Below are 12,604 nucleotides of genomic sequence, written 5' to 3'. Positions count from 1 at the left end.
GCAGACTATGCCAAAGGGGCTGACCTGGTGTTACACTTTGCCTGTGAAGGAGGATTCTATACATCCCTGTGAGGTAGGGCTTTTTGGCCTCATTGACTGCCTGAGGTGTTGTTGGAGCAATCCTCTCATATCCTCCACCACCACCACCACCACCACCACCACCACCACCACCACCACCACCACCAATCAACATCCACATCTACACTCTGCAAATCGCTGAAGTGTGTGGCAGAAAATACGTTATTAGGGTTTGTTTCCATTCCATTCACGTATAGACTACATGAAGAATGATTGTTTTAATGCCTCATTGTGTGCCGTATAATTATTGTAATCTTGGCCTCACAATCCCTGAGCAAGCAGTACGTAGGGGGTTCAGTACATTCGTAGAATCACCATGTAAAGCTGGTTCTTGAAGCTTTGTTATTTGGTTTTCTGGGGATAGTTTACGTCTACAGGAGAACCCCAGTCGTCTGTCCTTGGCTGGTCCACCGTTTCAGTTGATCCGATTGTGCTAGAGCCAAACTTGCCCTGATTCGTGGTGGTGACTAGCCATTGCGCCATTGTTGTTTACAGGTAGTCTGTTTTGGTGCTCTGTCATCTCCCATATCATTTCTGTCATTGTCTGTGTTTTTTTTGTACAGTTCTGCACTGTGAAGTTTTTAGTGCTTGCTGCTCAGTGGTTGCACGACAATTTTTTTTTTTTCCCAATGTTTGTTACGGTACTGTATATATTTGTTTTGCAATTTGTGTACTGTACAGTTGGCTGTGTTTTTTTTTCATGTCAGGAGTGAAACGTAAACACATTACTCCTTCACTAAATTAAAAATTAGGAGTGCTAAGAAGACCGGACCCGGGGGAATCGGGGCAAAAAATTGCCAAGGAACTCAATATAGGCACTATGACGATAAAAGATTTGAGGAGAAATCAGAAAGACATTGAATAGTGTACTATGATGGTAGATGATGAAAATGCTCTTAAGAATTGCAAAACATTGAAAAATCCTAAACTTGAACTGCTTGACAACTCATTGAGGATGTGGTTCCACCAAGAAAGCAGGTGGCTGGTGTCATCTTGGAAAAAAAAGCTTTCTCAACATGATGATACAGAAGAAAGGGCGTTACATGATTACAGAGACTGTTGAAATAAAGACCCTAGTCCATGTTTGCAAATGAGTGAGCCAAATCGTAGTAGGAAAAACCGTCCCAAAATGTCACAGAACCACGTATGGCCTAAACAACATACTCCTAACAATAATAGTTACACGCCTCAGCACAGCAAACCTTGTCTCATTTGAGAAGAAGAGAAATTGTGACTTGTAGGATCATATTACACACCTTCCATCAGCTGCTGTGCAGTTTCTGTGTTGTTTGGTTCGTAGAACACAGACAGCTCTATTTGCCCATGTCAGCTGTGCCCCTTTGTGATATACCCGACTGCAAATATCAGTTGCCTGGAGTTGTCTTCGCACTGTTTCTTCAAACCTGGTTGAGATGGACGCAGCAATTCATATTGGTGTGAAACAAATTGCCATTGACAAAGCATGACACTTGTCTCCAGTTCCTGTCATTCGGGATCTTTTCGATACCACTGTTGCTCCAAAGTGTTACTTGTCTGCGTGTTGTACACCATTCATTGTAGAAATGTTGTAGAATCCACATTGACACACAAACAAATCGGGCAAGGGGAAAGTTCATTCAAGATGTAACCACGTACATGTCCAAACATGGTAGCTCCTTTCTTCATCTGATATGTCTCCATGTTGATCTACGTTACTGTGTTGAGTTCGTATAGCTGGACTGCCACGACTTACCTCACCAGCGGAGGGTCACATGACCACAAGTACAGTGCTCAAAATCTGCCATCGTGTTTTTTAAAGTGTGTAACAAATATTTTTTTCAATCAGTGTATTTTTTTATAGCATTAGGCCAGTAACTCAATATGTACGCCATAATTGGAACATATTCAAGTTTTGTTATTTTTTTGTGTGACAGTGGAAATGTTATATTATCCAACTTCGTTTGATGATGATGCTTTCTTTTTTTTTCTCTTTTTTTCTTTTTTTCCCTCAAGTATCAGGTACTACAGTGACAAGTGCAGTTGCAGAAGTAGCAGCACAAACACCAACTGTTCTAAAGTACTCAAGTGGTACAAGATTTGAGGACTTCTCATCTGTCCATACTTGGACTGTGACGGGTTTGAAGACGTTGTGTGAAGGAACATCATGTACCGAGTCTGCTCCGTTAACCCATCAGAATGGCAGTAAATGGTGCATGATCCTTACGAAGAAAGCCAACGAACTGCTTTTGTGTTTTTTACTAAAAAAGAGTGAAACCAACAAGATATTGAGAGCAAAGTTGAAGGCTGACGAAATTCTTCCGACTGGTGTGATACGTGAAGTATTTCAGTGCAAATGGTTTCACATGAAGGAAGGCGAAAAAACAGAAATGCAGGTCATTAGGAGAACAGACAATGTCGAACAGAATTACAATGAAAATGAGATAGTACTCCAGTGCGAAATCTGCTTACAGTGCGTTATCCAGGATGAACTGCCTGTGCCAGACACAGAAGAACCACACGGCGCTATAGTGAAGGCTGTGGACGAGATGATGCGCGATGAAGTCCTCGCAGACTTTGAGCTACATGCAGGAAATACAGTTCTAAAGGCACATAGGGCACTACTGGCCGTTCGGAGTCCTTACTTTGCTGCCATGCTGCAGCCCCACACAAAGGAAGCAAAGGAGGGTTGTGTGGAGGTAAAGGACGTGAAGCCGGAAATACTGAAGCAGATTATGCTGTATATGTACACAGGTGTAGCACCGGCTCTCAAGGACATGCCGTTGGAGCTCTTGATAGCTGCTGATAAGTACCAGCTGCACCAGCTGAAGCATCAGTGTGAGACCCACATCGCCAGCTGTCTGAATGTGGACAATGCCGCAGCAACTGCAGCCAATGCCTCAGTTTTCTCCTGCGACCTTCTGTGGGACCGTGCTATCATTTTCATCAGACACAATCTGTGCGAGGTGATGCGCACACCTGGATGGGCCGAGACTGTAGCCACACATCCCGAAGCCGTACTACGTATCAGTGAGCTTATGGGATGAGTCAGTGAGATGTAACTGTTCTCTTTGAAATGCTTTCAATACTGTTCTAATTGTTAAATCAATTTAACAGTTCCTAACTGCTTGTTATGGGTAAATAATGGGTATATTGTAATGTTTTAAAAGGTACTTGAGAATATGAAGCACAACATATTTTTACTTAAATTTTGTATCATCAGGCGACTTGAAACCTCATTGCAGGCTGATCTGCAGATTCAGTTTTGTCCTGGTTTCTTGTCAGTTTTATGTGCTGCAAGTAGAATTAATTATTTTTTGTTTTCTTAAAAAAATACTTTTTCTAGGTTATTGCATTGACATTAGGTTACGTAATGCGAGTTAAAAGATGTTACTTTTGACCACACAACTGAACTTTACATCTGTGTTGTACAATTCTGTATTAGAACTTCTGTCACCTTCAAGTTAGGATGCTGTAAAAATTTTGTCACAGATATTCAAATGCATGCATACATTTAAAAAAAAAAATTCATCTTGTATTACGAATGATGATAGGTTATCTTCAGATAACATATTTACAATTTAGAATTTTGTAAACTTTGTAAGCTGTGCCCAAATGTACATTAATAAAAATGAAATACTTAGTTTAAACATTTTAATTTTATATTGTTACTAGGAATACTAAAATGAAACTATTAAATACCGTACCTCAAGAAAATGCTACCTGAACCTTTGTGTTAAAACTGTTCAATCATGCACTATTAGCTTTTCCCCCCTTCATGTATTTCCTATCTTCAGTACATTGTTAGCAAGTCCTGCACTGGCTGAAAATAATGAGTAAGCTCACAGACAACCACTCACTATGGGGATGAAATGATTTATTGCTGCAAGAACATTGGCCACTGAGCTAGGAAACCTTTTCTCTTCTTGCTAGTGGTGACGGAAAATCCACATATAGTGTATATCACAAGGCAACCCCATAGCTGCTTCCAGTCCCTGAGACAGTGAAGTCAGATGCTGCCTATTCATCCTCCAGGCAAGATGATCATTGGTGTGCAATATTTGTTGTTTGTACATTTTTATCACCCTTTTTAGTAACGAACATGCATTTTACACACGAGATAGCAGAACCTAGCTTGGCTGAGAGTATGTTCTCCATTTTCAGTGGGAAAACTCCATAATAATTCTTTTAACAAAAACCTTTATTTGAATAAAATTAAATGTTAGATTATTTATTTATTTATTCATTGCCCATGGACTTGAGCTGATAATTTTCAGTTGAGAGTATAAAGCGCGTCAAACAATTTTTTAAAACATTAAATGTTTAATAAAGAAAACAGGATTACATTTTATGAGTCCATATGAGGTTAGTAAATACTTCCTGTTATGACAGCTAATATTTAATCTGACATTTTAATACTCACTCATACTGTTTATATATTTCCCTGCAAGATACACTTTTAGACAATTTTTAAATAAATTTAATTCCAATACTTCCATAACTGATTTTGGAAGATTGGTAAGAAACCTTTTGTTGCTTCATTAGAGCACTCATTGTCAGTTCCAGATTTCACTGTCTTGTGTACTAAGTTTTCTTTCCTTGTGTTATGTGATCATGCACTTATTGTTACTGAATTAGGTAGGACAAGTGTGGGAACACAATTCCATAATATATTGTACTGAGTACTTTATCATCCACAACTTTTGTTGTTTTGTGCATGATAAAGATGTGTGTGTTTAGCTTTTTACACCGAACATCTGTCTTTGATAGTTCCTAAGAATTTTGCACTACTTACTTAGTCAATTGCCTTGCTATTTAATTTTCACTCTGTTTGATTTGGAATGCTAGATTGATTCATAAAAATGTTGTTTGGTATTACATATTTATTTACAATTTCAATATTTATGAGTGCTTCGTTTTCAAGCTCCTTAGTATCAGTTCCACATATATTTGTAGTATCATCAGTATACATTGTAAGTTTCTTTTTGTATATTCTGGGAAATCATTTACACATAGAATAAACACTATTGGCGTGGGATCAGGACTTTATGGCACATCATGCCTGACAGTTTGTAATTCAGATCTGTTAATTAATTATATTTCCAGCACTAGTATGTTTGGTTTCTGTGCACTGTTTCCTATTCATAACATATGATTTGGCTGTGTCATAGCATTTCCCTCGAATCCCATACTGATAAGTTTCTCCATTAGTCTGGAATGATTTACGCAGTCAAATTCTTTAGAAATATCTGTGAAGATCCCACAAGTCTTCTGTTGCCTGTCGAGTAAACTGAGAACATTTTCAACTTCTGTATCTGTTGCTGGGATGAAAGCAATGGCTTGGGTGGGATTTTTGGCATTGTACTTTGTTTGGCTGTTTAATTTTGTTTTATCACGTCATTTGTTGCAGTTATATAGTATCTGTTAAAGGTGTTTGCTATTTCTAGAGGATCTACATCACTTTTGCCATCTTTGAGTGGGCAGATGTCCTCTGTCAGTTTTGTTGCTTTTCCTCTCTTTTCTTTTATAAAAGGTCATAAGACTTTTGCATAACTCTTTTATCTACAGCTGTCTTAATGAACAGTGGCCTTTGTTTCTCAGATGAAAATGCAGTACTCTCTTACCGAGCGAGGTGGCGCAGTGGTTAGCACACTGGACTCGCATTCGGGAGGACGACGGTTCAATCCCGTCTCTGGCCATCCTGATTTAGGTTTTCCGTGATTTCCCTAAATCGTTTCAGGCGAATGCTGAGATGGTTCCTTTGAAAGGGCATGGCCGATTTCCTTCCCAATCCTTCCCTAACCCGAGCTTGCGCTCCGTCTCTAATGACCTCGTTGTCGACGGGACGTTAAACACTAACCACCACCGCAGTACTCTCTTTTTTTATTTTGTAAAAAAGCATTATGCCTCATTGTTGTTTTTGCTGGAGAGGTGATAATGCAATTTTAGTTCTTGCATGGAGTGCCTCTCCAGTCACTCAGCTTTTCCTTTTTTTGTACTTATTTACTAGCCTTTTGTTGACATAAAGATAAAAATTGGTCCCATTCAGTATTTAAATCATTGTCTGCACATGGTATTTCCTATTTTTTCTGCCATTAGCAACTTTTGTGTGTGTGTGTGTGTGTGTGTGTGTGTGTGTGTGTGTGTGTGTGTGTGTGTGTGTGCTGATCTACCTCAATTGCTCCCATTTCTTCTCACTTCTAGCAGTCTTTATCTTAATGTCTATCATGATATCAAAATGATCGGCTTATATGGAGTTTATTACTTGGATGTCACAGTAGCATGAAGGAAATTTTATGTGTGATCAATAGTGGTTTCACTATGGTTAGTTACTCTTGTGGGTTTGATCTATTTTTATTTTTAGGTTGAAAGTATGCAACAAGTCCATAGTTTCCTGTATTTTTCCTGGTATGTTCAAAACCCCAATAATTGTTAAATAAGCATGTTTTTAAAAAGTTCTTGGATTGTGCCTTCTAGCTCATTAAATGTTTTTATTTCACCATTTGGTGATCAGTACAGACCTAATGCACAGCACGACTTCCCTGCAATTTCCACTGCTGTAGCTTCAAAGCTCATTTCTGTAGCATATTTTGTGATGGCTTTGATAGCTGTAGTCGATTTGCAGCTTGAGAAAATGGCAACACCACCATCCTTATGCAGTGTTATGCAAAAACTGCTTCCATTTCTGGTTTTAGACCTCTGTCAGATTTTCTTTTAGCCCATGTTCAATGACTACTAGAATGTTTGGCTTATATTCCTGCAATATTACCTCTAATTCATCTGTTTTATTGTTGGTGCACTGTACATTCTGGTGAGGTATTCTGTTGTCTTTTAATCTTAATGAGGCCCCTCCCTGTGAGCCAGTAAGCATTTCACTTGCTCCCCTTGAATTTAGTTACACTGCATTGATTTCTTTTTTTTTCCCAGATTGTGACACTACAACTGATCCATCGCTTTGTATTGAGTTTTAATTCTTGGCAATGTCTGCAAATGGGTTAGTATTGTTACTTACTAATTTTCCAACATCTTCCTACATTAATGTGATGCCATAAAAAAATCTCATGTATTGTAGCAGGTGTCCTACCATGACTGAATGCCTCTACTGCTATTGCTGCAGATCTCCCGGTTGCTGCTGTAGTTGATGACCCTCTGTGTTTACTCTTGGCAGCTGTAGATAGTCTGTTTGCTCTTCTGTATGGAGTAGCGGGGACATTTGATGAAGAGCCGTAGTTCAATTTCTTCCATTTTGGAGCCATTTTGGTGGTTTGAGGTAATGTCTTGGTATTTGTACACTGGGACACACTATGATGATTGCTTATTAAATGTGCAATTTTTTGACTTTGGAAAAATTTCCCCTTTCCTTTTAAGTGCATGTCTTGTGTTGTATAATGTTCTCCATCCATGTCATCTATTGTAAAGTTTGGCAGTTTTTTCTGTATGAATTATTTGCTTTCTTTATTTCTTCATTTACACATGAAAAACACAAAAGGTTGTTTCTTTTAGGAAAATCCATAACAATCGCTTGATATTTACGTAGGTCATACGGTATCTCATGTAAGCGATGAGTGGTTTTATTGAGTTCATTTTAGTAGAGAGAACATTTTTCTCATACAATAAAGTTTCGGCAAATGTTCTTCCTTTGCTGTCTGCATATGTTACCCAGATATTTTGGCTTGAGATATCTTCAGGACAACTGTAATGGTGTACCACTCTGCATTTTACACACATCACACCTTTTGCGACTTGTTTGCTGCAATAGCAGTACTTAAAGTTTATTATTTCTGTCCCATTTTTTTTGGCTGATCACAACACGATGTGGTCGCTGCACGTGCTGTTTCTTCATTGTAATTTAGCATTTTTACACTAGTTTCTGTATCTACTTTTTGTATCATTACATAGAGGAAAGAATAACTTTCTAACATGATGATTTGTTGTTACTATTTTCACTAATTTAACTATATACACTGGATTTTCATGTTAAGTGTTTGCACTTGGCAACTTGATTTGTTCCTCAGTGTTTCACTGTTTCCACATTCTGTTATTCTGCTATTTTTGTGACACGCAGTACACTTACTATCACATTACTACTGTGATTTCTGTGTATTACACATTTTTCACTGTTTATGTTTGTAGAACTAACAGGCTCACTATTGTTGTGTCTGCTGCCTTCTATTATGAAAATACTCTGACTGTGCTTATTGTCATTAGCTGAGGATGCTAATGTTTGTTCAGCAATATAATTGTAAACAACAATGCTCAAATCAGCAGTCTGAGGTAGGAAGAGACCACTGCTACCAAAATTTTTCACTAGACTAAGCATTTAACATCAAAGATACACACTGCATCAACAAAAATAATAGTTTTTTTAAAATATGATTTTTGAAAATAATCAGTGGTATGTCAGCATTACACGTAGTTATATCCTTCACCGATAGGTACGGTGGTTTATCAAAAATGTTTGAACTCGACATTGAGTAGCCAAAAGTTCACATCCTAATCTTGGCTTCCACCTTAAACATATGTCTCAAATAGATGAGAACATGCCATTGAGCAGTAACTAATAGATATTGCTTCCAGAATATAAATTTGAATTTTTTTTAGGTAAAGATTATTTGAAATGAAGCTTATTAGTACTTTACCTTCCCATCTCAGTCAACCTATAGAGTTTGTATGTCACAGTAAATTCGGTATCCTATGGAAGTATGGTAGTGTTTTGATTCATGCTTCCATTCGTCAACTCATGAATGTGTTCGTGTAAGAACCACTTTTTCAAAGTACACTGAAAATGATCATTCAATAAAAGATGTTTTTGAACTGTTTTGACATTTACTATCTTCTACCATATCTGTATAATTATAATAAATTCCGTAGATGCCTGATGATGTGTTTTGTGGTTCTGACCTTCTGCAGTTGAGGACATTCAGCTTCGTATTAGCTGAATGCTTTCAAAATTAGGAACACACTGTTTCTCATGATAATATTGACAGAGATTTCAGATGGAATCCACAATCGGCCCATTACATTCCATCTTGTGAAGGAGTCCCAGTAATAGCCAAGAATCATTACTATTTTTGTTAAATTTGTGGTATTTAGGAAAAATGTGAGTGTCTGTTAACTCAATTACAGAGGGAGGTGGCCCTTGAGTAAGTAATAAAACACTTTTTATCTCAGCCATTTTTGGTTAAAAAAAATGCAGAATTTTTTGTGGGATATTAGGGAATATTTCCACTTCAGCCTCAATGATTTCATGAAGTTCTGATAGCTGGCTGCGCTATGTGTAACCTTGAAAATTGTGTCTAATGGAGGTGTGTTTCTAAGGAGAGAGCTGTCATTGAGTTTATTTTGACAGAAAACCAGCATATCACAAACGTTCAGAGACAGTTGCAGAATGTCTGTGGATATCTGGCAGTGAACCAAGGAACAGTGAGTCATGGGGCATGGCATCTGTAGTCATTGCAATATGGTCACGCAAACCTGTCCAATATCCTGTGTGCCGGCTGGCCACCTGGCTGCACACAGCTGTGACTCCTGCAATGTTGGAACGTGTGGACACTCTCATTCAAGGTGATCTTCTCCTCCTTGACAACGGAGGGTCTCAGATGATTCTGCACACCTGAGAAGAACTCCAAAACTTTTGGAATCTGGAATAAACACTCTGTGCAAAAATGTGTATCTTACTAAATAACACACCTCGTGTACATGTACATAGTCCAGTCACGTAAATGTGACCATTTCCTTTGTTCAGTGTCAACATGCAGTAACCACCCGGACGACAAGTTGTAGTGCTAGCAGGGAGTGTGTGGAGGGATGTGAAACAGTGCAGTCATTGTCTTAATTCCAAAACAGAGCAATTTACCTAAGTCCAAAAGGGCATGAGGATTGGCTTTCAGTATTTCCAAAACAGCTAAGTTTGTCAATTGTTCGCATGCCGCCTTGGTTAGAGTATACCGCGCATTGCAAAATGGCGCTATCCAATACAAGTGCCAGGGCAACTGTGGTGCATCGAGTCATAGCTGTCAGGGTCAAAAGACAGCTGCAGGAATGTGACTGGTGAATAGACTTGCAACTGTTGAGCAACCGACTGCTGAGATGAACTGAGGGGCCACCAACAGTGTTTACTCAATGACTGTTCAGCAAATGTTGCTATGTATGGGTCTCCACAGCGGGCACCTGATTCATTCATCAATGCTAATTGCTATTCATAGATGATGAAGGCTGGAATTTGCATTACTGTGACTGGACATCCACTGAGTGACAACAGGTAGTCTTCTCAGGTGAGACACATTTTTTATGCTCCATCGGACAGATGGCTGTGGGTGTGTACATTGTGAAACCTCTGAAAGCAAACATCCTACAATAATTGTTTCCAGGGTGGAGAAAGGGAGTGTAATTGTCTGGGGGAATGTTTTCATGGCATTACCTGGGTGATCTTGTCATTGAGGAAGGCACAATGGATCAACACAAGCACGCGTCTATTCTTGGTGACCATGTCCACGTGTACATGCAGTTTGTTTTTCCTCGGCTCAGTGGCATGTACCAGCAGGGTACTGCAACATGTCACACTGCTTGCAGTGTAAAAGTGTGGTTCAAAGAGTACCAGGATGAGTTTAGCATACTCCCCAGATATAAACCCAGTTGAGAACATGTGGGATCACCTAAAATGGGCTGTTTGTGCCATGAATCCTCAACTGAGAAACTTGGCACAGCTGGCCACCACGGCACTGGACTCATCACGGCTTCTCATCCCTGTCGGTATCATCGAGAACCTTATTGGCTGTTCCTCCACGTCTCGCAACGATCCGCATAGCAGAAGGAGATTATTCAAGCTTTTGTTAGGTGATCACATTAATGTGACTGTAAATGTGGACTGAATCAGTTATAAAGAACAGTGGCTGAGTTGTTTTAGATGAGTGCAGGCAATCTAGGCGAAGTTTTATAGATGAACTAATAAACACCATGCACTACCTGTTTATTGCATTATTGCCGTAGACAGTACAATAAATTCTGAAACCAACATTTGACAGACCACATAACATTTTCTTTACATATAAAGAAAAATGGTTTAGCTGTAAGGTTTATCACTGCAAGAGTATGAACTACTTAAAAAAAAAACAGCAGCGATTGGCTACTTTTAAAAAAGACAACAGTGACTGACTGGCTAAGGAAGACAGGTGCAGCAGTAGGAGCCTTGTTACTACCAAATGCTCACTTTTAAATGTTACCCTCATAATCAAAATAAGCGTTAATTCGGATCTCATCCATTGTTAAAGAACCTATATACCCAGTTTTCTGCAAAGATCTGAATCTTTCCTTAAAAAATATAAGCATAAAACTTCATTCTGGTCATTATTATAAAATTTTTTTTGTCTCCAAAGTTCTTCTATGAGAATGAGAAAGGTCACCAGATAAGAAAAATCAGATTTAATTCTTATTAAAAAGAATGAGAACAGGAACCAGCCCATTTTAATAATGCTATTTATTAAGAACAAATAGCACCTGTACCAGTTATTAAAAGTTCATCACGAAATGACTGTTCATGTGTAAAATTATATTTGAATTGTGCTGTACGTGCCACGTTGGCCGTTTCCCATTGTGGCAAAAGTTTCTTGGGATGGTGGTGCCCCACAGTTGCTTTTCTACCTAAAAAGGTGTAAAAGAACATAAACAGGTTTCTAAGATGAGAACTGAGTTAGTTTGTCACATTGAAAGTCCTGTGGCCCTAAAAAAAAAAGAAAAAAAAGTACAGTACTCAACTAAATATTTACACTAATGGTTGTTTATATAGAATGATGATTTACACTGACAGAAGTCAACAAAGCATTAATTGCAACCATTATGAAAAAATAAAGGAAACAAATTTAGTAAAAATACTATGGAAATATTCTGTTAAATATTTTGAAATACAAAAGTGAAGCAAAATAATTACGAGAGACACCCATGTATGTGTAAATATTATGGTAGCAGACGTTATGTCAGATTGCTGGCAATTTGCTTTGTATGTTTGGCTATGTTGGGAGGGTATGTCTTTGCAATTGAGCTTGTATAAGCCTAATCTTTTTGTAAAAAGGGGGGGGGGGGGGGTTATTCTTTAAGATATGAATGACTAATTGCAGGAAGTTATTTATATGAAAGATTATATTTTTAAATGATAATGGCTCTATATATGATGTTTTCTACGGTGTTCTGTGCTGTCTGTACAAGTTTCTGTTGAGAAGCTTTCTTGACTGGTGTTGATTTTTATTTTTATTTTTTTTTTTTTTTTTTTTTTTTTTTTTTTTTTTTTTTTTTTTTTTTTTTTTTTTGTGATGATTTATCTGTCATGGAAGGCCTTGTGTCCATTGTTGGAAGTTACAGGTGCAGTGATATTAATTTTTTTGTTATGTCTAATCTACATCTGTACTCTTGGCACTTCCCATTATATCAAGTATTAAGATTTCTTTCCCTTCCATTCGCCATAGGGCACAGGCAGAATAATTGCTGAAAAGCTTGTGTGCACACTTTTAGGAATCTAAGTTTCTTTTTGAGGTCCCTACTGGAGTGATATATAGGG

General features: G+C 38.2%; 1 protein-coding gene across 2 annotated transcripts in view; it reads left to right on the top strand.

Moving 5' to 3' along the window:
* LOC126106356 (speckle-type POZ protein-like) overlaps positions 1 to 12,604 on the top strand; it is a 497,553-nt gene that overhangs the window by 32,381 nt on the left and 452,568 nt on the right. Inside the window, exon 3 of one of the 2 annotated variants that reach the window (XR_007523336.1) lies at positions 2,071 to 3,424. Coding sequence is in view for 1 of the 2 variants with exons in the window: in XM_049912608.1 (XP_049768565.1) it covers positions 2,071 to 3,101 (1,031 nt within the window). In the remaining variant the exon portion in view is untranslated. Of the gene's footprint in view, positions 1 to 2,070; positions 3,687 to 12,604 lie in introns of those variants that run through there. The other variant, XM_049912608.1, reaches the window with a different exon arrangement.

This window comes from Schistocerca cancellata, chromosome 10 (genome assembly GCF_023864275.1).
Source record: "Schistocerca cancellata isolate TAMUIC-IGC-003103 chromosome 10, iqSchCanc2.1, whole genome shotgun sequence".
Lineage (NCBI taxonomy): Eukaryota > Metazoa > Arthropoda > Insecta > Orthoptera > Acrididae > Schistocerca > Schistocerca cancellata.
Note: the sequence above shows the minus strand (reverse complement) of the source record. Positions and strands in the feature narration are given on the sequence as shown.